This window comes from Salvelinus alpinus, chromosome 23 (assembly GCF_045679555.1).
Source record: "Salvelinus alpinus chromosome 23, SLU_Salpinus.1, whole genome shotgun sequence".
NCBI lineage: Eukaryota > Metazoa > Chordata > Actinopteri > Salmoniformes > Salmonidae > Salvelinus > Salvelinus alpinus.
The window spans coordinates 23143844-23169859 of NC_092108.1; the positions used below are offsets into that span (position 1 = coordinate 23143844).

Consider the following 26016-nt stretch of genomic DNA (forward strand, 5'->3'; position numbering starts at 1 on the left):
TAGAGTTTTGAAACAATAAAAGATTGACCCAAAAAAACTTTACTCCACTGTTATTTCTATACATAACTGAAATACTCACCCATAAAAGCATTGGTGGTTTACAAAATATTTACACACAAAATATAAGACATAAAGACATGACAGATTATGTTTTAAAAAGATGCAATTCAGTAAAGTATGACATAAAATTTCCATGATGAGCAACATCTCAAAGTGCAGCATTAGAGAGAATATCATATATCGAATATACCTCTAATGACCTGATTTCTAAAGCTCATTTATAGAAATCATGTCACTGAGCTGATCCTGCCTTTAGAATGCTCATAAGGACATAGGAAGGAAAATGCTACTTCTGTAGTTAAAGGACAAGCAACGCATTCATTACACTTAGTGACAACCTGCCTGTTTTAAAACCTGGTTTGTTGGCTCTTCAGGAAATATAGTAGGCCAATATTAATGCTCACTATCTAAGGACATTTAATTAGAATATTTTCATTGTACAACAACAAAATCATTGATAAGAGACCAAAGAAAAAGGCTCTTTATTGCTATGGATTTATTTTAATGGCATGGTGTTTTCCCCCACCAGTATGACCAATTGAAAAATTACAAATAGACAAAGAAAATGTGTAACGTTTTGATAATAGCAGTTGTTTCAGAAATCATTGGTTTGGAAATCCGTGTAAGTTCCCACAAGCTATAAAGAAAATACATTCTTATTTGATTTAGAATTTCTGCTTTTGTGGAAGGCATTAGCTAACGTGGCAGTAGTGTTGGCATGCTATGGCAGGAAACAGACTTCAAAAAGGCTTCAAATCAGGACCCAAGAACGGTGCGGCCCTCATGGAGGAGGAAGCGCACCAACATCACTTTCCCAGATCACAGCAGGGAGCATCGCAGCTCTCTGCAGAGCAAGCGCTCACTAACCGTGTGGGTCTAGGGGTGTTTTAACAATGTTTAGCTCTATTTTCTCCATTTAGCATAAGCCTGTTGTCACATTTGGACAGCTTCTTCATAAATGAATGGTGTGATTCCTACAATTTTTTTCGGGACGGGCCTGAATGAGAAAATATGCGACACAACACAGCATTCGATGATACCGAGGTGGCCTGGCACCCACCAACCATGTGCACTGGACAGGCTCTTAGTGTAAATGTTTACGACCCCCCTCTGAGCTTGGAGCTGCTTGGAGTCACTTATCAGGCTAAATGGGATTTTAGCATTGCCATGTTCACAGTCAATGGTTTAGGATTGTACTCCAACTAGTTCCATTGATTCCACCAGTATTAGTTTAAGACTGCTAGCTCCCTCAAACGTGTCTCAACACTAGCTAAATTTACTATCACACCAAATAGTCTATTATTCAAGTCAATTCGATGGGCAAGTGACGATGTCATGCTTATGGGTCCTGTCCCCTAACCCTTTGAATGGGCTTGATTATATCATCAAATTCATGAAGAGGCATTTTTTTTAATTCCTGGAAAATGACACGTCACTTTCATACCATATAGGCCTTGTGCTGCTCCAAATGCATCAGATTTGAGCTATACCATACAAAATATTCAACAACTCAAGTAGTTGTGCAAGGTGAATAAGGAGCTAAAAATGGCTAGCAGGGAAGAAAGTGTTGTCTGTCTAAATAGACAGGTTGTTCTCTGTATGTGGAGGAGCATCTGAACACAGTGGCTGTCTAATACAGTATTTGTCGGCCGCAGGAGTAGGAATGAAAAGGAAAAGAAAATGACTGCAATGCAGGAACGTTGGCTTATTTATAGAACCATACAAGGAACGTTGAGAGTTATTTGTAAAACTATACAAGAAGTGTTGAGTTATTTGTAAAACCATACATCTGCAGTAAATGTGCAACCTGTTTTTCCAGAAACATCTGAGAAAACATTTTAAAACGTGATATTAGAGATTGGATAGCTACATGCATAATACCCAGAATGCTAGCTATGCAAAAAATAGTAGTAGCTTGTCATATTGAATTGATCTCTTGAATACCATCAGTGCAACAAGAACGATCTTGACTCTCAGCTCATGTATGAAACAACAATAATCATCAAAGATACTCCAAACTGTAAAAGGCCAAGGGATAACCAACCACCCCTGCCTTGAAATGGCATAGTCAAAGGATTCTTTCCTCCAGGCATTTATTCACCTGTCATCATGCTATAGAAACACTCAATGTTGTGGAGAGTTATAGTGACATATCAAAAAGATTAAGTGAAGACAGGACACACAAAGAATGTCATATTTAGTGTTAGATTCTACCCTTTGTTACTCATCTCATTCAAGATCATACATACGTTGCATTAGATTTTTCCGCATCTTTGACACTATACATTAGATAGCGGGGCAGCAAATAAACAAGTATTGTTCACGGAGTAAATATGCATTTAAAATGGTGGATAAACGAATGGGAATGCATTATAAAAATCTTATTTTTGGAAAATCTAAATGAAAAGAGTCTGTTGAAGAACACCCAGTGGCATCAAGAAGGCTAAAACAGCAAACCAAGGAGTAAATTGACTTAATGCCATCAAATTTCCCCCTATTCATGCTATAAGAATGGGGTAAGGGAAAGAGATTAGGCTATACATCTGCTGTCAGAGACTGTAGAGACCAAGCAGAGAACTTCACCTAAACAGAATGATGATCAAACAGACATGCCTCCTATCTTCTCCTTTATTGTCCCTTCTTTCCTTCTTTCACTCGACTACAGGCACAAACCCAGACAGGGGCAGATTTAATTCCTGATGAAACGAGTGAGAAATATGAGGGAGTAAGCAGCAATATCTGGATCTGAAATGTTCTACCCACCACATGAAACCCCCCTCCCCCCACAATGTCACTATTAGTAACACATTCACATAAATATGGATATTTTTTTATTCAAACATTTACTGTGTTGTTAGTGTAAATCTACATCTGATGACATAGCTTTGTAGGTAATTACTACCGTAGAGATAATTCACCATAGAAAGCCTGAGGCTTTGGGGCTTCTGCACTCACTAGGAAGAGAGAGTGCGTAGGTTTATAGTTGAGTAGCTATGCTGTGCCCTAAAGGCACATATGAGGCAAAGTTTGGTAAGTAACATTCTAACGTGTGGTTAACAAGATTTTTTTCTTATCTTAAGTGCAACAGAAAGTATACAAAATTATAACTAAACGCATTTGAAGTGCTTCTCAAGTAATTTTCACATTCAGTTCAGAATTGTATGTAATCCTCTCAAATAGAGTGAACTATTCCATTTGCAAATGAGAATAATTATTTGAATACCACAACACTGTAAATCCTATTGATTAGTGTGCATGACACATTTTTTCCGTTTCCTCCTCCGAAACAAAACCGCTAAGAAGCCAGTAAACATTACAAATATGTTGTTTTATTGGGGTAATCTGGCTGCTTAGTAACTGACAAGTAAATTAAATCAATACAAATAGTTTTGGAGTGTCTGAAAATAGACAGTGATTTAAACTGTAACTAACAGCCATGCATTTTCCAGCTGCAGTGGCAGTGTTGAGGAAATGACACCAGCTTTGATGGGTTGTATAGCTTTTGAGATGAGTCTCTTCATGTTGCTTGCAGTCCCATCATGGCTTTGTTCGAAAGCTTGTTTACCTGCTGATAACATACACTGGTGGATTCAGGAGCACCGATCCAAAATCTGCTGCCAAAGTCACTCAAGTTTCATTGTACCGCAGGAGGAGAAGAATGAACTGTTTACGCGGAGGGTAATGCAAAATGCTAAATGTGAAATCAAACTATGGGACCAATAAAGAATCACAATAACTTTGCCAAGGTTTTATTTTTAGCCCCAGTTGCAATGCTAGCGTTCTGGAAAACTGTAAAAAAAAAACTGCCTGCGTGCTCTGTATGGCTAGGTTTGCACTATCGGGGGGGTTATATCATTTGTGCAAAATGGACAATGAAAAAGCAACATTTATGTTAGTTGTGGATTCAGTTTTCGAGGTGAAATTAAATTAAATCAAGGATTCAACCGAAAATCATTTCTAAATCATGCATCTCATTTGGTCTGTAGATGTTTCATTTTAGAGAAGAAGCTATGTTTGCAGGTCAAAGGCATCCTTTTGCTTTGTATATATGTAACGGATGTGAAATGGCTAGCTAGTTAGCGGGTACGCGCTAGTAGCATTTCAATCAGTTACGTCACTTGCTCTGAAACCAATATGTAGTGTTGCCCCTTGCTCTGCAAGGGCCGCGGCTTTTGTGGAGCGATGGGTAACGACGCTTCGTGGGTGTCAGTTGTTGATGTGTGCAGTGGGTCCCTGGTTCGCGCCCGTGTCGGGGCGAGGGGACGGTCTAAAGTTATACTGTTACATTGGTGCCGTGACCCGGATCACTGGTTGCTGCGGAAAAGGAGGAGGTTGAAAGGGGGGTGAGTGTAACGGATGTGAAATGGCTAGCTAGTTAGCGGGTACGCGCTAGTAGCATTTCAATCAGTTACGTCACTTGCTCTGAAACCAATATGTAGTGTTGCCCCTTGCTCTGCAAGGGCCGCGGCTTTTGTGGAGCGATGGGTAACGACGCTTCGTGGGTGTCAGTTGTTGATGTGTGCAGAGGGTCCCTGGTTCGCGCCCGTGTCGGGGCGAGGGGACGGTCTAAAGTTATACTGTTACATATATAATAACGTGGTCCTCCTTGAGCCATGGCCCAAGCATTGGGCCCCACACCCATCCACAGGCAGGTATCCAGGGGGCCAGCAGGGCCCCAGACGGCCATCTATGGGGGCCAGGTGAACCTGTCTCTGGGGTTAGCAGGATTACCACTAAAGAGGGATGGGCAGAGAGGCTGAGGAGCCACTGAGTGCGAGTGTGCGAGGCTGGTGATGGCAGCTGTCAATGGTTTGGAAGGAGAAGCCAGACAGATTGTGCGTTCTGTTGGTGCAGCCAGTTCGCCACCTGGCAGGCTTTTCCTTGTTAGAACTTCTTGCTGTTTCTGTTCTCGTCGTCAGAGAGATGGAGAGATGTTTCTTTCCCTCCTCTCTCCTCATTTGCGTTTTCATCTAGGGGGGAGATTTGGGATTTGTCAAACGGTTTAGAATGCCTTTGTATGAAATTATGGAAGATATGCACTCTACGTTCTAGACAAAGTAAGTAGGTTAATCAAGGGCACTATGTCACGTCACATCTACAGCTATAGAAGTATCCCATTGATTCCCACAATGACATTAGTGATTAGCTTTCCCATGCCCATAAAACACATCACCCATTATAGCTCATTATGACAGTAATTAATCAGACATGTAGCAAGCCAGACAGACAAAACATCAGTTTGATCATTTGAATATTGCCCTCGTCATGATATGTTATTAAGAGGCATTAATTACCATTAATTAATTAACATGTGCAATAATGTTTAATGATTAATTCAAGTTATCAGTCACCTCTCCCTCCAGGCATCTGATTGACAAGATAAAGTATAACACTTAGATGTTTTTTTTAAAGGCTAACAGCCTGATGCATCCCTTATTAGTTAGTCATTCCAACATGTACTGTATCACACCCAGAATCTAGCTGTCACTTCACCATTTCCTTCTATAATGCATATGTGCCTCACACCACACTCACGTCACAACAGCCACTGCCATCTCACAAGTTGATACAGAGGGATGTGATTCAGTTCCAGGTTTTTCTAGGGTTCAGAATCAAGATGTAGCCCACCAGTTGTCCACTGTGAGATGTCTACAGAAGATGTATTGTAGACTCTAAATATGTCTACAGAAGATGTATTGTAGACTCTAAATATGTCTACAGAAGATGTATTGTAGACTCTAAATATGATGTCAATAGAAGATGTATTGTAGACTCTAAATATGATGTCAATAGAAGATGTGTTGTAGACTCTAAAAATGATGTCAATAGAAGATGTATTGTGACTCTAAATATGATGTCAATAGAAGATGTGTTGTAGACTCTAAAAATGATGTCAATAGAAGATGTATTGTGACTAAATATGATGTCAATAGAAGATGTATTGTAGACTCTAAATATGATGTCTACAGAAGATGTATTGTGACTCTAAATATGATGTCAATAGAAGATGTGTTGTAGACTCTAAAAATGATGTCAATAGAAGATGTATTGTGACTCTAAATATGATGTCAATAGAAGTTCTAGGCTTTTCAGTTAAGTTTTAACACTGACTATCAAGTAACACGTGTCTTTCCAGTGGCTGAAGACCTCTTCATCCACATACAGTTATGCCTCTTTAATTCCTTAACCTCATACTTTAACAGTATGAGCTATACACATTGTGGGGTATTTTAGGAGGTGGCACAGGTCAGAGGAAGTTCCCTCCAAACAGTCACAGTAGGCAGAGACCATCAGAAATCGACTAGGCATTTGTAAAAAAATTAAATGTAACTAGGCAAGTCAGTTAAGAACAAATTCTTATTTACAATGATGGCCTACTGGGGAACAGTGGGTTACGTGCCTTGTACAGGGGCCGGGACAGAATTACATTTTTGTTTTACCTTGTCAGCTCGTGGATTCGATCCAGCAACCTGCTGGCCCAATGCTCTAACCACTAGGCTACCTACCGTCCCAAAGTATAACTGGTTTCCACCCTTTCCCAACCGTTCCAGGGACCACCAAATCTCCGCCAAAAGAAAAACTATTTGCGGAGTCCTGGATATATTTTTTTACATAACATATCGTGGACGTCAATTTTAGCAGTGAACGTATCTTATTAAATACCTATTATTATTGTTATTATTCTAAACAATTTGCATTGTGAAAACTATTTAAATTGCTTATACTACGATTAATACTCGCAACTGTTATTATTTTTGGAAGATTATTATTTTTTTTATATAAAAAAATAATAATTTATCAACACTTTTTTTGCGGACCCGCTGCAGTACCCACACGGACCACAGGTTGGTAACCGCTGAACTAGAGATACACCATCTTTTAATACAGCATACCTTTGCAACATAGGGGAGTGACATCAAAGGTAATGTATTGATCAGAAGTTAAAGATTTCATGAACAACTTACAATAAACATGTTGGTTGGTGTGCTAGCTTAGAAAATATGCTATGAAAAGGGCACTTCACACCAGTTTGCAAGCTAGCTAGTAGCTATATAACGTTAAGCAAATACGTTAAAAATGACTAACGTGTGTGGTTGAAGTCCACAATTTGTGAAGCTTAACTATAAGAAGTGAAAATATAACTTGTTAATTTGTAGTCTTCAATGTTTTTTTTGTGACATGAGCTACAACTTTACAAAGCCAACTATACTACTTCTGAACACCACCAGAGGTAGCTACTGAAATCAATGTGTTGATACAATTTATCCATCCTGTTTCTTTATTTGTTACAGCTATTTTCCAAGAGACCACCACAACTCATAGAGAGACTACAGGACGAACATGGCTGTGTCCCCAAAAAGAAGAATGAGGAGCAGAGGTAAAGTGTTAAAGCCAGCTGCTAAACTGAAAAGCTCAGTGTCTGTTCAAATTGGGAGGGAGGGAAGATTTTTTGCAACAGAAGTTGCACTGTTGGCCTGTTGAGTGTGGTGTCAGCTGGTCCCAGACCCAGTGGCCCTCACCGGGCTATGCTCTGCTGAAGGGAGGGAGAGTGGCTAATGGCTGGCCACAGCTCAGGACATGGCCTCGTTTGTTCATGGTCCCCCATCTCTGAAAAGAGTTATGCTGTCTGCTTTGAATGGACAGCGTTTTTCTTTGTGTGCTCGATCAAAACAGAGGGGCAAAGTTAGTCAGCAAGTTGCATAGCTATCTGCATTCTAATTCTTCCAGCCTCTCTTGTATCAAGTTTGGAAACAATGTTTGACACTATGTTTGACTGGACTGGGATGCTGGAGGTAGGAGAGATTTGTTTACCTCCCCAAATACTAGATAGAACTAGATTTTAATTCAGTAGTCAGCCACTTCTCAAATATATCTACTACAGTAGTGTACAGTAGCCTACTATCATCATATAGCCCTCAGAATATAATGCATACAAATGATGGTACAGTGAGTATAAGCTATGTAGTTAAAATATTTATATGCTTTTTAAAAAATCTGATCTATTTTCTAACAAGGTATTTGCCTATGAATCCCTGGCACTTTTGATATTACCTGAAGGCAAATTGTACAGATTTATACAAGTTATTTACAACAACAAACAGCCAAGCCATTCCTCTGGAAACTAGGCTGCAGATCAAAGGATTGGTTTGATCTCTACTTAGCATATTTGTTTAACCTAGCCAGTGATTCAGAAAAGTGCACAAGCTTTTGCCGTGATATGCAGAGCACCCTTTATCTGTCTTTTTCTTGTGTTAGCTCTGGATTTAAGTACTTTCTGTATTTAAGAGACAACTGGATTTGCCAGCTTTTGAAATTGAGTTGCCCACTGCTAGCTGTCTTGGCACCCATGGATAGATAACTAGGTATGTTCCACCGCTAATCCTGATCGGCCTTGTAATAGTATTTGTGGACTGTACAGCACTCAATTAGGGCATAATGTGCTATTTTTATTTCCTCTAAGTTGGATTAAATTTGAAATCATGTGCAGTTTTTGCATATCTACTGTTTACTTTTTGAAGTATTGTTTTATAGCAGTTTTATTCAGGCAATGATGCTCTGCTCTGCACACACAGATGCAAAATGTCAAGCAAAAAAACAATGTTCAAGTGCTCAAAAAAAAATATGCCAGGGCAATCGGGCCATTTTCTGGAAAGCTTAAGAGAATGCATATGCACACAATTCCCTAATTCTCTCTTACTTTGGGCATGGGGAAAGATGAGCACTGGTTTATTGAGAGCCAGAAAAGGGGGCACATAACTCACAAGAGGGATAAACCTGGGAAGTCATGCTGTAAATGTGTTTTACAGAAAACAATGAAAGGAGCAGACAAAGCGATTGTGGCAAAGTCCTTTGGAATATGGAAAAGCAGCTCTCAAAGGTCCAGGACCATGGAGAAGCCGGATGAGCCGTCCGAGGAGAGCAAGGAGAACCTTTCCAGCTGCACCTGTGAGGCCCTGCGAAAAGGTAAGGAACCAACAACCGATGGAGGAAAAGTGCCTCTACCTTATTTCAAATAGTCATAGGCCTATGTCTCTCAGCTTATTTTTCTTGTGGCCATCAATTATTACTAGCAACATTGTTTTTCATTTTACTCTCCAGCTAGCCTGCTCTTTCCAGCCAGTGAACAAACAAACAAACAAACCACATTGTTGGGCAGGAGAATTCCTTTTGAGGGAAAGTGTGTCTCCAATGATACCACGCTGCCAGGAAAAAGACAAAGCAAAAAATAGCTAACACAAAAACGGTCACAGGTGCATGGGACTGAGAGAAAACCCAGTGAATGGTCACCGCAGTCCCCAGGAGGTCTTTCAGTGTAAGCCAGTGCGGTGGGTGGACTTCTGACAAGGACATTGGTGAGCAGCCAGGTGGAGTGTGTAACTGTGAATGCTCCTGTTTATTCTTTTCACATGCTAATGTTCCTCCAATCTGACTTCTCTATGTGGCAAAAACTTTACTTTTAGTTTACGTTTATCCCCACTAAATATTGTACTACACTTAACAAAATATAAACTCAACATGCAATGATTTCAAAGATTTGTCAAAGAGTTACAGTTCATATAAGGAAATCAGTCAATTGAAATGTATTCATTAGACTCTAATGTATGTATTTCATATGACTGGAAATAGAATATGCATCTGTTGGTCACAGATACCTTAAATAGAAGTGGCGCTGTGGATCAGAAAACCAGTCAGTATCTGGTGTGACCTCCATTTGCCTCATGCAGCGCGACACATCTCCTTCGTGTAGAGTTGATCAGGTTGTTGATTGTGTCCTGTGGAATGTTATCTCACTCCTCTTCAATGGCTGTGTGACGTTTCTGGATATTGGCGGGAACTGGAACACGCTGTCGTACACGTCGATCCAGAGCATCCCAAACATGCTCAATCGGTGACATGTCTGGTGAATATGCAGGGCATGGAAGAACTTGAACATTTTTAGCATCCAGTAATTGTGTACAGATCCTTGTGACATGGGGCCGTGTATTATCATGCTGAAACATGAGGTGATGGCAGCAGATGAATGGCACGACAGTGGGCCTCTGGATCTCGTCACGGTATCTCTGTGCATTCAAATTACCATTGGTAAAATGCAATTGTGTTTGTTGTTCCTGGCTTATACCTGCCCATACCATAACCCTACCATGGGGCTCTCTGTTCACAACGTTCACATCAGCAAACTGCTTGCCCACACAACGCCATACACGCTGTCTGCCATCTGCCCGGTACAGTTGAAACTGGGATTCATCCATGAAGAGCACACTTCTCCAGCGTGCCAGTGGCCATCGAAGGTAGGCATTTGCCAACTGAAGTCGGTTAAGACGCTGAACTACAGTCAGGTCAGTACCCTGGTGAGTACGACGAGCACCCTGAGACAGTTTCTGACAGTTTGTTCAGAAATCTTTCGGTCATGCAAACCCACAGTTTCATCAGCTGTCCGGGTGGCTCGTCTCAGACCAACCCGCAGGTGAAGAAGCCGGATGTGGAGGTCTTGGGCTGGCGTGGTTACGCGTGCGTCTGCGGTTTTGAGGGTGGTTGGACGTACCGCTAAATTCTCTAAAACAATGTTGGAAGCGGCTTATGGTAGAGAAATAAACATTCAGGTATCTGGCAACAGCTCTGGTGGACATTCCTGCAGTCAGCATGCCAATTGCTTGCTCCCTCAAAACCTGAGACATCTGTGACATTGGGTTGTGTGACAAAACTGCACATTTTAGAGTAGCCTTTTATTCCCCCCAGCACAAGGTGCACATGTGTAATGATCATGCTGTTTAATCAGCTTCTTGATATGCTACACCTATCAGGTGGATGGATTATGTTGGTAAAGGAGAAATGGTCACTAACAGGAATGTAAACAAACATTTGAAAGAAATAACATTTTTGTGCATATGGAACATTTCTGGGATCTTTTAGTTCAGCTCATGAAACATGGGACCAACACTTTACATGTTGCATTTCTATTTTTGTTTATTATATAAATTGTGCCTTCCTGTATTATACTTACGCAAAAATGCATATTCTATTCTTCTGAGCCATTTACTTTATGTTCGTATTTTAATCTTTTATTATTTCTTACTGCAAGTAAGCTTTTCGTTGGATAGTGTATACCATGTGTATCCTGTACATACGACTAATAAAGAATGCATCTTGAAACTTGAAAAACATAAAACATACAGAAGCATTTTGATAACTCGTTTACATTCAATGTAATAATTGATGATATGCATTGAAATTGAATTAGTATGCAGTATGGTGCAGGATGGCAATCTAGTGTTACATGGAGATTAACAGGCCTTTTTATTGGTACTGTAGGGTCTGACTTTCCATCCTTAATTGATGTAACTCTGTTTTGTCCACGCTTACAGTACCATGTATTTGGTTTATCAGCATACACTTTTGGCATCAAATCTTTGCAAAGGGCAGATCAAATTGTATTAGTCACATGCGCAGGTGTAGACAGGTGTAGACCTTACAGTGAAATGCTTACTTACGAGCCCCTAACCAACAGTGCAGTTTCAAAAAATATTGATAAGAGATAAAAGTAACAAGTAATTAAAGAGCAGCAGTAAAAAATAAAATAACAATATATATAGGGGGGTGCCGATACAGAGTCAATGTACGGGGGCACCGGTTAGTTGAGGAAGTATGTACGTGTAGGTAGAGTTAATTAAAGTGACTATGCATAGTTGATAACAACAGAGATGCGGGCAGAAGTTGTTTAGAAGCCTTTTAGACCTAGACTAGACTCTCTGGTACTGCTTGCCATGCGGTAGCAGAGAGAACAGTCTATGACTAGGGTGGATGGAGTCTTTGACCATTTTTAGGGCCTTCCTCTGACACTGCCTGGTATAGAGGTCCTGGATGGCAGGAAGCTTTGCCCCAGTGATGTACTGGGCCGTTCGCACTACCCTCTGTAGTGCCTTGCGGTCGGAGGCCAAGCAGTTGCCATACCAGGCAGTGATGCAACCAGTCCATATGCTCTCGATGTTGCAGCTGTAGAATCTTTTGAGGATCGGAGGACCCATGCCAAATCTTTTCAGTCTCCTGAGGGGGAATAGGTTTTGTCGTGTTCGCTTCACTACTGCCATGTTGTGCTTGGACCATGTTAGTTTGTTGGTGATGTGGACACCAAGGAACTTGAAGCTCTCAACCTGCTCCACTGCAGCCCTGTTGATGAGAATGGGGGCGTGCTCGGTCCTCTTTTTCCTGTAGTTCACAATCATCTCCTTTGTCTTGATCACGTTGAAGGAGATAGGCTCCACATTCTGTTCACACGCACCACTATGTGGACAGTATGAACAGAGAAGTATGTGGATTATACGAATAAGATCATTCAGCCCATCTAGGTCGATGGACCCACAATTCTGTCCACTTTACCAATACTGCATCTTGTTAATCTCACATAATTCCAACCTTACAGTAAATAGCTAACTTTAAAAGATATCATAAGCTTTCATCATAGTAAAATCATTTATCTATCTGTGGATATGTCTCTTTCAAATTCAGTTTCTGGAAAGGGATATATGGCTCCTCTATACTAGAAACATTTCCATACCTTCTAGTGTGTACTCTATTAATAGCATCAAAGGCAGCATTAACATCTGCACCTCTAGCATATTTTCTGTATAACCAACCACTACAAATGACATGCTGTGTTCCTAACCCAGCTCCAACCCTGAATTACTGTGTGCTCAGTGTAATTATAAAGGAGGATTGTTGTCAGGCTATAATGCAGAATGCCAGGTACACACTGGCGGTGTCTCCCATTCCCACAAACTCACAGAGCCGTAACGATGTAGCCTACAATATGTACCCTAATCTCTAAGGTCAGCAGTAATTAGTTTAGATTTCTCTCTCTTTCTTGTTGAAACCTGAAATCAGCCATTTGTCTGCTGATAAAAATAAAACATGAGGGAAATGGAGAAAGTGCAATACTTTGGTGCTCCATTCTTCCTAAGCCTGTTTAGGTCAGGGAGATCATTCAAGATTAAGTTCGAAATTGGACGTCTATCCATGTCCTTATGATGTCGGGAAATGCCTTCAAAACTGTCAGTAGGGGAAACGGTGAGCGCTATTACGGTCAAGTAGGCTTTGGTGGTGTAGATGGCTGGAGGATGGGCGTAATCCCATGACTCTGGGGCAGAATGCTGTGTGTTCAATCCCAGTGGTGGACACAGATTTAATTTTTTTAACCCTATCCCTAACTCTTACCATAACCATTTGGAATGAATGCCTTAACTTAACCCTTAAAGGCCCATCTCAGAGGAAGTTGCTGCACCTATTTTGAGTAATTCCTTTCCTAGAGCGTAAATTCTCGTTTACATTCCACCTCGAAGACTGACGCAGGCTGCTAATTCAGGAATTGGGGGTGGGAACATTGTCGTAGCAGAGAAATTACAACAAATATGGCGCTGACTGACAGCTGTCAGTGTAACTAGCTAGCATGTTAACCTTAGCCAGCTAATGACAATTATGTGAGCACCATTTCAGTTAAGAAGGTTGAAAATAATTATATCAGAAAAGATTACCAGCCTACCTGTCAGGAGATGAGTCCCAGCCAAACCATGCCTCTACGGGCTCCCGAGTGGCGCAGCGGTCTAAGGCACTGCATCTCAGTGCTTGAGGCATCACTACAGACCCTGGTTCGATTCCAGGTTGTACCACATCCGGCCGTGATTGGGAGTCCCATAGGGTGGCGCACAATTGACCCAGCGTCGTCTGTGTTAGGGTTTGGCCAGGGTAGGCCGTCATTGTAAATAATAATTTGTTCCTGACTTGCCTAGTTAAATAAAATCTAAAAATATATATACTAGCTGTTGATATGTTGAGGGTTGACATTTGTCCGACTTTTTCCATTTTAATAATACGAGTGAAACCGTGTCGGATTCCAGATGTCATGAATATTTGGACATGCACACGGACATGATCAAATAGCTATATTGTTTGTTCTCTCTGTTTATCATTTTCTCTTTAGGATCAATAGAATGGTTGAAAATGAGAACCCTGCATACCCAGGGCACCGGGCCATGCAAAACAAATTTGCCTAAAACGTTAGTGGTCAAAACCATTCATCTTGGGGGAGTGGGGTTCTAAAATGCAATCATATCACGCAATGTTACCTTTTGTAACCCACCATGTCCATGGCGCTTTTATTGCAACAGTCCTGATCTTCTCAAATATATGTTTGCTGGGTTGTGTCCAGTCCGGGCGATGCTTTCACATCTCTGGGAGGAAGGACGTCAACATTGCACAGCAGCTGAAATCTGGTTCCATCTGAGTGAAAGCTCCTTTGTCACAACAACACCAGTTTCCAGACAATTGAAGCTGTAAAGGAGGAAAGCAGACAAAAATAGACAAAACATTAAAACATTGCATACCAGAAATAACATTCATTGACCCCCAAGTTCAAGTAATAAGCTCAAAGTACAAAGACAAAATACCTAAAGTGTTGCTTGTTCACCCTCGATCATCTCCTTGTATTGGTGACGGAGAGCAGGTTTATACTGAAAGACAAATTCCAGAAAAATAGGTTAAACATTAATGAATTAATCTCCTATAGCTTGTTATTGCCTGTTGACTGCTACAGCTGTACTAAAATGCCCACTACACGCTCAACCTGCTTCCAGCCAAACAATGACAATGCAGACACTACAAGATAACTAGCTAGATTTAGCAAACATTTGTAAATATAAAATGGTCATCTATTTTTTTTTTAATGCAGACTAGCTATACAATTTGTAAATCTTAACAAATGATCTAAAGGATTCTGATTTATTTGCTGGTAAAAAAAAAGGGGAGCTGCAAGAACAGTAGTTTGCACCCTCTATTTTAATGGAAAGGTGGCCGTGTGTAGGGTCGTCACTAGTTAACACAGACACAAAGTCACAAACCCCATCTATTTCTACTTTTTCTCTTAAAATTGCATTTTAATTCTCTCACATTTACCCTAACTTTAACCACACTGCTAACCTTAGCCTAACATTAAATTAAGAACTAAAAGCTCATTTTAGTTTTCATAAATTTGTACGATATAGCCAATTTTGACTTTGACTGTTTTGTCTAATGGAAACCCAAGTATAGGCTACAGAGAAAAGCTATTTGGCTCTCAGACGACTCATAATTAGGAAGAACTTTGCAGCAGGTGTTTCTGATTTAATTAACATTGCCATGCTGGTGGTTGGTAACATTTTAAATAAATCCAGCACTGAAATTAAACGTAGGCTGAAAAGAAAGTGCACATCTCATAGGAAAATACACGTAACATGCTGACAACACCGCTCGCGCATGTTGATTTGTCAACCCACACCAGATGCGATCAGGACATGCAGGTTTCTAGTAATCGCTCCTCCTTCAGGCCTCTTCCTCTTTGGACTTTATATGGCGGTTTGCAACCAACTTTTTAAGGTGCTTTACCACCACCAACTGGACTGGAGTGTAGACCTCAGTTCATCTTTCAATCACCTACGTGGGTATATGCTCCTAAAAACCAATGAGGAGATGGGAGAGGCGGGACTTGCAGCACGTCAAGCGTCAAAAATAAACTCAGCAAAAAAAGTTACGTCCTCTCACTGTCAACTGCGTTTCTTTTCAGCAAACTTAACATGTAAATATTTGTATGAACATAACAAGATTCAACAAGTGAGACATAAACTTTACAAGTTCCACAGACATGTGACTAACAGAAATGGAATAATGTGTCCCTGAACAAGGGGGGGGGGGGTCAAAATCCAAAGTAACAGTCGGTACCTGGTGTGGCCACCAGCTGCTTTAAGTACTGCAGTGCATCTCCTCCTCATGGACTGCACCAGATTTGCCCGTTCTTGCTGTGAGATGTTACACTGCTCTTCCACCAAGGTGCCTGCAAGTTCCCGGACATTTCTGTGAGGAATGGTCCTAGCCCTCACCCTCTGATCCAACAGGTCCTAGACGTGCTCAATGGGATTGAGATCCGGGCTCTTGGCTGGCCATGGCAGAACACTGACATTCCTGTCTTGCAGGAAATCACGCACAGAACGAGCAGTATGGCTGGTGGCATTGTCATGCTGGAGGGTCATGACAGGATGAGCCTGCAGGAAGGGTACCACTTGAGGGAGGAGGATGTCTTCCCTGTCACACACAACGTTGAGATTGCCTGCAATGACAACAAGCTCAGTCCAATGATGCTGTGACACACCGCCCCAGACCATGACGGACCCTCCACCTCCAAATCGATCCCGCTCCAGATTACAGGCCTCGGTGTAACGCTCATTCCTTCGATGAGAAACGCGAATCCGACCATCACCCCTGGTGAGACAAAACCGTGACTCGTCAGTGAAGAGCACTTTTTGCCTGGTCCTGTTTGGTCCAGCGACGGTGGGTTTGTGCCCATAAGCGATGTTGTTGCCGGTGATGTCTGGTGAGGATCTGCCTTACAACAGGCCTACAAGCCCTCAGTCCAGCCTCTCTCAGCCTATTGCGGACAGTCTGAGCACTGATGGAGGGATTGTGCATTCCTGGTGTAACTCGGGCAGTTGTTGCTGCCATCCTGTACCTGTCCCGCAGGTGTAATGTTCGGATGTACCGATCCTGTGCAGGTGTTGTTACACGTGCTCTGCCACTGCGAGGACGATCAGCTGTCCGTCCTGTCTCCCTGTAGCGCTGTCCTCATGCCTCCTTGCAGCATGCCTAAGGCACGTTCACGCAGATGAGCAGGGACCCTGGGCATCTTTCTTTTGGTGTTTTTCAGAGTCAGTAGAAAGGCCTCTTTAGTGTCCTAAGTTTTCATAACTGTGACCTTAATTTCCTACCGTCTGTAAGCTGTTAGTGTCATAACGTCCGTTCCACAGGTGCATGTTCATTAATTGTTTATGGGTTCATTGAACAAGCATGGGCAAGAGTGTTTAAACCCTTTGCATTGACGATCTGTGAAGTTATTTGGACTTTTACGAATAATCTTTGAAAGACAGGGTCCTGAAAAAGGGACGTTTCTTTTTTTGCTGAGTTTAGAACCAAGTTCTATTTTATTGCCAAGCTACGCAGACGTGTGGGTGCAATGATTGAATAACATGTATGTGTACATTTATTTTGCAAAGCTTGCGCGGGCGTTGTGGTCAGCAATTAAGAGTCACGAAAACATTCAAAGTCACACATTCGAATTTGGCACTTCAAGCCCAAATACAGTGAGCTCCAAAAGTATTGGGACAGTGACACATTTTTTGCTGTTTTGGCTCCAGCACTTTGGATATCAAATGGTACTATGGGTAAGCTCTGGCCATTGTCTTTCAGATCAAAAAAGTGCATTTCTATTCGTGTGGGCGTTTTTAAATTAAAAACTTTTGGAGAAATTTAACAATACTGAGCAGCAGCTTCAAAATTTGAGTAGGGTGTCCAAAACACTTCCAAATGTTATGTTTTGAGCAACTTTGAAATTTGATGTTTGGAGAAACGTGGATGAACATCTAATTCTGCCGTGAGACTGTGAGAGCTTGTTGGCTTAGGTTATGTGACTGAGCCATGGTTGCTGTGTGAAATTGTATCCCGATACTGGCACTGCGTCCTTGTGAGGGAGTCTTGTAAAATGGGTTTACTTAGCGCCTTTGCTGGCATTTTCCGAAGATAGCAAATGCACAAACACTGCCCCCTGATCGTATTAACTGTAAAACAAAGTGATGTAACTCTTTGTCTTGCTTGTGTGGCATAGGTTTCCTCTGTATGAGTTTAGTGGTCAGCTCAAAATGTATGTTGCCAGGGATGTTACAGAACCAACATGCAGTTCAGCCATAAGACAAGTATCACTATATAATATATATGACTGATTGTCTCTTCTGTGGTTTATCATTGGACATGAATTGACTGTAAACGTCTGTCTCCAATGCACCATGTTAAACTAGAGACCTGCTGAGTGAGATACCCTTGCCCTTGGGCAACCATCCATGGAAGCAATCTCCTATAGTAACACATACAGTACTTTACATTAAAGGAACTAGTATGAGACAAGTTATTAATACGGTTGCCCTCTTTTGCAAGCACATGTCTTGCTGATATGGTGTTCTCCTTTAGCCCTTCCTATGGACACATTGTATTTTTTAATCATGCATAAAAATAATAAACTGTATAGTATACTGTACAATGCATACAGTACATGGCCCACATGTGTACTGTACACCTAGTATTTTACAGAGACTAGAATACCAAGGTGTGTCGAGACCTTTCTTTAATCACTCAATTTACAGTACAAATCAGTTGAAATATCTCCACGCATCCCACTTATTTACATTTTAATTACTACTATTACTTATTTTTGGGATGTGACTATAGCAAGGCCTTGCACTAGAACGAAGCAAAAATACTTTTTCACTGGAGGTTTAGGTGCTTGTTTCTTTTAAATACCATCATCTTTGCTGAAATCCCCTCTCAAAAGAACCTTTCACTTGCTGGAATAAATTCAAATTAAAATTTAAATCCCTCTTTGCATTTCTTCAGCCTCTTTTAAAATAGCTGCCTCCTCTTAGAAAGCTGTTTATGTAGTGATCTGTTCATAATCCAGTTTGTTTCTCAACAGCGAAAAACACAGAAATCGTATTATCACTATCTTGGAGAGATGATGCGAGAAATCAGGAACTATAAATGTCTGGATCTGTAGAAGTTTTCTAAGTGCAAAAGACCATTGATGTAGAACAGTAACATTTGACTTGCAAATATCGATAGTACATTGTATTGAGAGATCTCAGAATGTATCAAATACCTTTTGTGATGTTATTCAGAAAACTAGACAATGGCTGTACAGAAGTCTCAAATATCTGCTAGGTAGATAACTTATCAAAAATGTTCTACCATGTGATATACAGCTTTTGTACTGAGCATATGAAGATTTAACTATTGGCACATTGGGTGAACCTTACATGTCATTGACAATCTTCCAGACTTCTACAAACAAAAACCCTTCCCAATCTCACAAGGCCTTCTAATATTTTGTAGAAAACAAGATTTAAACAAGAATGAAATTAATAAAAACATAAAAACAGCAACACATTTATATGGAAGTACCTTGTGATATCTATCCAGTTGAAAATATGTCAAATAACTGGGAAGAGCCTGTTGGGAGATTTTAATTTGCTCCAGCTAGATTGGGTTCATTGTTTGGAAACAAATTATAATTCTGTCTCCAGAAAGTTAACAAATATCTAAACAAAAGGAAATCAATGGCCAAGTCCATTAATCACTCAAAGCTACTTGTGCTGAAGAAACTTACTTCATAATCAATTTCTTTGTTTTGCTCAAAAGGGCATTTGCATTCTGATTCATGTCAGCAAGCTTATTGTATTGGGCGCAATCAAAATATTGTAAACCACATTAATGAAAGTATTTTTGTATTTTCAAGTGTCTCTGAATAGTCATCATGAAAACTGTGGTTGTCTTACAAACTGCTGTAAAAAGCTGTTTTTAACATAGACCACTGCGCTACTGATAAGGGTCATGTGTTGATTTGTCAACAACAAAAGGTATCGAGGTGGAACATTGTGCCAGACTCTTGTGTCTAGTGATTTAAGACTTATGAGTCTGGCATTGATAATACTGACCTTTAAGCACAAGTACAAGCAATCCAACTCTGCAGAGTTTCTGCTAAAGATCGTTTGTTATATAACCGAGACAAATCTGTGAGCTACAGAATGTGTTGCTGAATGCTACTTATTATTATTATTATCAAGACAATCTACTGCTCATCAGCATGATCATTACAGAAGCCACAGACTCACCTGTTGCCATTTTTTGTGGTCATTATTTTGCCTGGCCATCCCAGGGGAGCCACTTTGTGGATGGGTCGGGGGTTATGTCGGTCTGTTGCCTCGAGTCAATATCTGAGACTGCTAGAGTAGACCCAGTTGAAAACCAGTCCCCAAGACCCAATACTTAGACCCAGAACTAGACCTAGTGTTTCAAAACTGTGACAAGATCAAGACCAGTTTAAATGTTGAAAACGAGATCCAGGCCAAGACAATTGTAAGAAGTCAGGCATCTTATTCCTAAACATAAGCCATTGCATTGCCTAACAGCTCACACATAAGGGAAGCAAGGCACCCTGGCACTTGTGCGTTAAATCATTCCTTCTTGGCCACATAACTCTGGCAAGAGGAGGTATTGAGCGATATGTCTTGACCACAAGTTGAGTGACTATGAAGACGATGTTGTCCAAACATTAGCCCAGACCCAGACCAGAAGTATTGGATCCAAAGACACCGATCCATACACCTTTGGCACTGAAACCCTGGTCCATGCGGTCTTAAGTGGTGTTGACCTAGACCATGAGATCAAGTCTCCATCTTTGCTACATTTCACTAAAAGATGAACAACTAGTCCATTTTAATCACCTAGCATACTACGATATTCAGAACTGTTGAGCATACAACTTTTCCCAGAGATTGTGTTTGCCATGGTAAAGCACGAAAGAACAGTCAAACTTTTGTCTGCAATCTGACTTCTTCACTACTACAGCAGCAGATCACCCAACGGTGTTATGTAGCTTTTGAATCACTGCAGTACCTCAAGTCCTCGAGTCGCGAAGTTGTCATTAAGCATTGGGGGTGTGTCTTTAAAGGTCACCCACCGTTATACCCTAGTTATCCCCAAGGGGACTGTTGGGTAGTACTAATTGTTTCTTTAACTGTGATTTAGTTATATGCGGTGAAGATAATGATCCCCATGGAAAATGTGCTATCTTTTCAAAGAAACTTTCCCAGCCTGTTGACATCAACATAAGGATAGTTACATATCCTGGAGCTATATCATCAACATAAGGATAGTTACATATCCTGGAGCTATATCATCAACATAAGGATAGTTACATATCCTGGAGCTATATCATCAACATAAGGATAGTTACATATCCTGGAGCTATATCATCAACATAAGGATAGTTACATATCCTGGAGCAATATCATCAACATAAGGATAGTTACATATCCTGGAGCTATATCATCAACATAAGGATAGTTACATATCCTGGAGCTATATCATCAACATGCACTTACAGTGCCTTCAGAAGTATTCATACCCCTTGATTTATTCCACGTTTTGTTGTTACAGCCTGAATTCAAAATTGATTAAATTGATTTCCTTTCTCCCCCATCGACACACAATAACCCATAATGACAAAGTGAAAACATGTTTTAGAAAATGTAGCAAATTTATTGAAAATTAAATGCAGAAATATATAATTTATATAAGTATTCACACCTTTGAGCCGATACATGTTAGCATCACCTTTGGCAGCGATTACTGCTGTGAGTCTTTCTGGGTAAGTCTTCTAGGAGCTTTGCACACCTGGATTGTACAAAATGTGCACATTATTCTTTAAGCTCTGTCAAGTTGGTTGTTGATCATTGCTAGATAGCCATTTTCAAGTCTTGCCATAGATTTTCAAGACGATTTAAGTCCAGATTGTAACTAAGCCATCTATGAAAGCGGACAGAACCAAGTTTTCCTCTAGGATTTTGCCTGTGCTTAGCTCTATTACGTTTCTTTTTAGCCTAAAAAACTCCCTGGTCTTTGCCGATGACAAACATTTCCATAACATGATGCAGCCACCACCATGCTTGAAATATGAAGAGTGGTACTCAGTGATGTGTTGTTGGATTTGCCACAAACATAATGCTTTGTGTTCAGGACATAAACTTCCTTTCTTTGCCACATTTTTTTTGCAGTTTTACTTTAGTGCCTTATTGTAAACAGGATGTATGTTTTGGAATATGTTTTATTCTGTACAGGCTTCCTTCTTTTAACTCTGTCATTTAGGTTAGTATAGTGGAATAACTGCAATGTTGTTGATCCATTCTCAGTTGTCTCCTATCACAGCCATTACACTCTGTAACTGTTTTAAAGTCACCATTGGCCCCATGGTGAAATCCCTGAGGGGTTTCCTTTTTCTCTGGCAACTGATTTAGGAAGGACGCCTGTATCTTTGTAGTGACTGGGTGTATTGATACACCATCCAAAGTGTAATTAATAACTTCACCATGCTCAAAAGAATATTCAATGTCTGCTTTATTTTTTAAATGTTTTCATCTACCAATAGGTGCCTTTGTGAGGCTTTGGAAAACCTCCCTGGTCTTTGTGGTTGAATCTGTGTTTTTTTAATATATATTTTTTATTGAACCTTTATTTAACTAGGCAAGTTTGAAATTCACTGCTTAACTGAGATGAGGTAGTCATTCATTAGTCCATGCAACTTATTATATGACTTGTTCAGATTATTTTCACTCCTGAACTTGTTTAGGCTTGCCATAACAAAGTGGTTGAATACTTATTGGCTGAATACATTTCAGCTTTCATTTTTATTAAGTTGTACAAATTTCAAAAAATACAATTCCACTTTGACATTATGGGGTATTGTATGTAGGCCAGTGACACAAAATCTAAATTGAACCCATTTTAAATTCAGGCTGTAACACAAAATATGGAAAAAGTCAAGGGGTGTAAATACTTTCTGAAGGCACTGTATGCTTTGTTGCTCTTTATTTGCATATGCAAATTGCTAAAACATTTTTTAATTCCAATAATTTTATGTGACTATTTCTGTGATGAACAAGGCATCAAGTGGTTGCACAATGGCAGACAGATGAGTAAATGGGGTTTCGCACTATAAACCAGGAGGTGGTGATTGGCTATTCGTATTATTTGAGCACAATTCTGAAGCATTTTATCTTAAATTAACCTCACTTTATTTTAGTACATAATGATTTCAACATTTTAGATTAATGACTGAATGAATATTCATACCTACTCTGTTGTATTGCATGGAAACCTAGAACTAGAACCAGCTTTGGGTTGCCGGTTGCCTAGATTTGAATTTAGATTTTTTTAAAGCATCGTTGGTTGACTTCATAAAGATAATTTATTGTTCTTACAGTACATTAGAAGAATTCCGGAAAACATTATATTTGTGTAGGCTTTACACACAGCCCGTATTGTGCTCAAAATCAATGGGGTGCTTTGACATTTCACTTCTTTGCTTACATAATTTGCAGCAGAATGCAAAAAGCTTTTAGACACAGATGTGACCCGTTGTAATATTTTTCTAAATGCAATCAAACACTTTCTACAAACATGAGCAGGACTTTTTAAATGTGAACCCTTGTCTGACATGTAATTTCATCCAACCCACTCCTCTTTTCATTCCTCCACTATCTCCCCCCAGTTTTCCTGTTGATGAAATAGTTTTGAAAAACACTATATGCTGGTTCATGGGTCAGTCATGTTGTAGGCTTTGGAATAAACCTTTTTGTAGATTAATCAGGGACAACGAATATTTTTTTTGCGATTTAATTTCACTGAATTTGTGAATAACTGAGCTGCTGGGCTTACTACACTGTCCTCTAATGTTTTTCATTTAGGATTGCTGTCTTACAATAGTTCAGGACATGACGTAATCAGTACTTTCTTGGACAAGCGCTTAAGATGTTCTTTCACTATGATTGTCTGCATCAGATAAGAAAGAAAACATGATTTTATTTTTATATGATGTTGAAAGTGATGGCTCTATGCTTTCATATTTTCTAAACCACCAACACGCACGAATGGTGCATAAGAAAGACCAAACGGAACAAGAATGTGTTCTTGACGACCCTCTTTTCAGTATGTACCATGAAATGGCTCTTGAAAGACAGTTACAAAATTAGACGTTAAATTGGGCATTAAACAAGGTGATGATCAACTGCCAAACCTTAAGTAATGATATGCCCTAGCCATCCTCAAGTCCCCAGCCTTGCTTAACCAAATTGCGCAGATAACAAAAAGCACAGAAAATACATTATTATTATTATTACACACTGTGTTCACACGTCTCTCCCCGGAGACTGGGATGACACAACCGTGTTGATAAGCGTGTTTTGGGTGGCCTCTGTCATCAGCTGGGGAAGGAGATGCTTGCATCTCTAAGAGGCCCCCTTATGGGTATCACTTATTTTAAATGCTAAACCGCGGCACCCTACCCCCATACACCCCCTCTCCACTCCCCCGCCCCTCACCTCTCCTCCCGCCCCAGGCTCCACCCATAAGTGTGGCTTGCCTTTGTCATTGTAATCTGGCCCTGTTTGCTAAACGCTTCCAATGTTTACTCTCTGCTACGGGGGCTTGTATTAACAGGAGTCAGCAGGATGCGCATGACATCACTAGCACTGGGGCTGGGGGGATTTTGTAGGAGCTGCGTTTGTGATGTCTCGAGGCCCCTGTCTTCTCTCTCTTTATCCCCCCTTCTCTCTATCCAGGCTTGTCTAATGCATGAGCTAACTCAGGAGGCTAACATGGCCTACAGGGAGGAATTACACCTAATTACTCAAATAACTGCTGTGCAGCAGCTAGCCTTCCTTCCTTAGTCACCAAAAATAATTTCCAGGTCCCTGGCTTTTAATGATAGCTTGTCCTCTCTGGTAACAGAAAAGATCTAGGACAAAATGGGTTTTCATTCATTCAAATAGGAGAGAGGGAAATAAAATAAGACAGACAGGTACTAAGATACAGAAGGGGGAAAAAATTCCAATTAACCGACAAGGCTTTCATGACATATACTTTGGTTGTTGTTGCCGTAGCGATAAAGTCGCAGACATTGAAACTCGTCTGTTGAGCCATTGTTATCATCCCTGGCCATCTGCTGCCGAGGACTGACATTCCCGCTCATTTGCATGATGAGTGATATGGGAAGCTTGGGAGGGCGTATGCCCCAGTCAGTCCTATGACAAAGCAAGTGAAAGTTTTTGAAGCAGAATGTAAGGGGTAAGAAAAACGAGATATATATATATATATTTATATCAAGCATGTGTGTGTGTAGAGGGCTAACGCATGCATCTGCCTCCTGTTTGTGTGTTTTGCGGATGTGGGAGTAGAATGAGGAGGGGGTTGTCTGCTGTTGATGTGCAAATGTGCATCATATTGAAGGACTGTGAATGGGGAGGTGTGACGTAAAAAGGGACCCGAACGCAGGTGCTTATCTCCAGGCTGTCAAAGGCATAGTATGTCATATTCCTGGGGACTACCTTTCAAAGACACTGCACCAGCTCGGCCATCAAGCGACTGGGGGGAAATCAAACTTTCTGGATCATAGAAGTAGGTTTGTGTCAAAAGTAATTTTATTATAATAATAATAATAATGTATAGTGGTTATGGTGGCTCGTTTTTTTTGTCATTGACATCAAGCGCTGAGTGTGAGTGCATGTGAAAGACAAGCATTTTATCCTCTTGATGTTTGCTGTCATATGACTTCATAAAAAGGTGATTATATATGTTTAAAAGTTAATGCACATGTTTATTGCTATAGGACAGTAACTACTAATGTGTTAATAAGTTTGCTATAATTTTACAATATGAATACAGAAATAATATAAATTGTTATATTTATAAATGTCATGTCTGCACTTCAAGAAAGTATCTGTCTGCTAAATACAGGATTGTTGCCATGATGTGGATCAGTGCTCTTAGTAAAAGTGCAGCTTCTACAAGGGTCTCAGACAGCTAGAGAGGACATTATATTGCTCAAATGGGGTTTTAAGAAGCACAACCTATATTTGGATCATCCAGATCGCATTAAACGCTGTCGACACAAATGCTGTATGTTTAATTCAGGTAGAGTATAAGCTAAGGTCTTAGAAGAACACGTTAGTATTGTGTCTGAAGACAATGCTTTGTCAGGTTGTGCTGGGCAAAAGTTGCATTAATGCTTGTTGAAATCCTGTTGTATTCTAAATGTTGTATTATGGTCGATAATAAGTGATCATTGAGACTTCTGTGGCAGACATGGTCCAGACCTTACACTTGAACAAACTCTGAAGAGACACAGTACAAGGTCTCCAGGGAAACTGTTGATTTAGTGGGAAGGATGGATGTTTCAAAGGTTTATCATCAGGACCGTCAATAGACTTAGGCCTATGCCTCGGAAGGGCAAGGATAGAAGAATATGTTAAGGGCTAATTTGGAAGAAAATTAATAATT

The 26016-nt window shown here is 40.4% G+C and overlaps 1 protein-coding gene across 8 annotated transcripts in view; it reads left to right on the top strand.

The window, feature by feature from the left end:
* Positions 1 to 6878: 6878 nt before the first annotated feature.
* st18 (ST18 C2H2C-type zinc finger transcription factor) overlaps positions 6879 to 26016 on the top strand; it is a 64505-nt gene continuing 45367 nt past the window's right edge. For 2 of the 8 annotated variants that reach the window (XM_071361572.1, XM_071361578.1), the window contains exons 1-2: positions 7660 to 7853; positions 8868 to 9024. In XM_071361572.1, the coding sequence (XP_071217673.1) occupies positions 7815 to 7853; positions 8868 to 9024 (196 nt within the window). In that variant the 5' untranslated portion in view covers positions 7660 to 7814. Of the gene's footprint in view, positions 6983 to 7352; positions 7439 to 7659; positions 7854 to 8316; positions 8424 to 8867; positions 9025 to 24723; positions 24805 to 24859; positions 25139 to 26016 lie in introns of those variants that run through there. The other 6 variants (XM_071361576.1, XM_071361574.1, XM_071361577.1 and 3 more) reach the window with 6 other exon arrangements.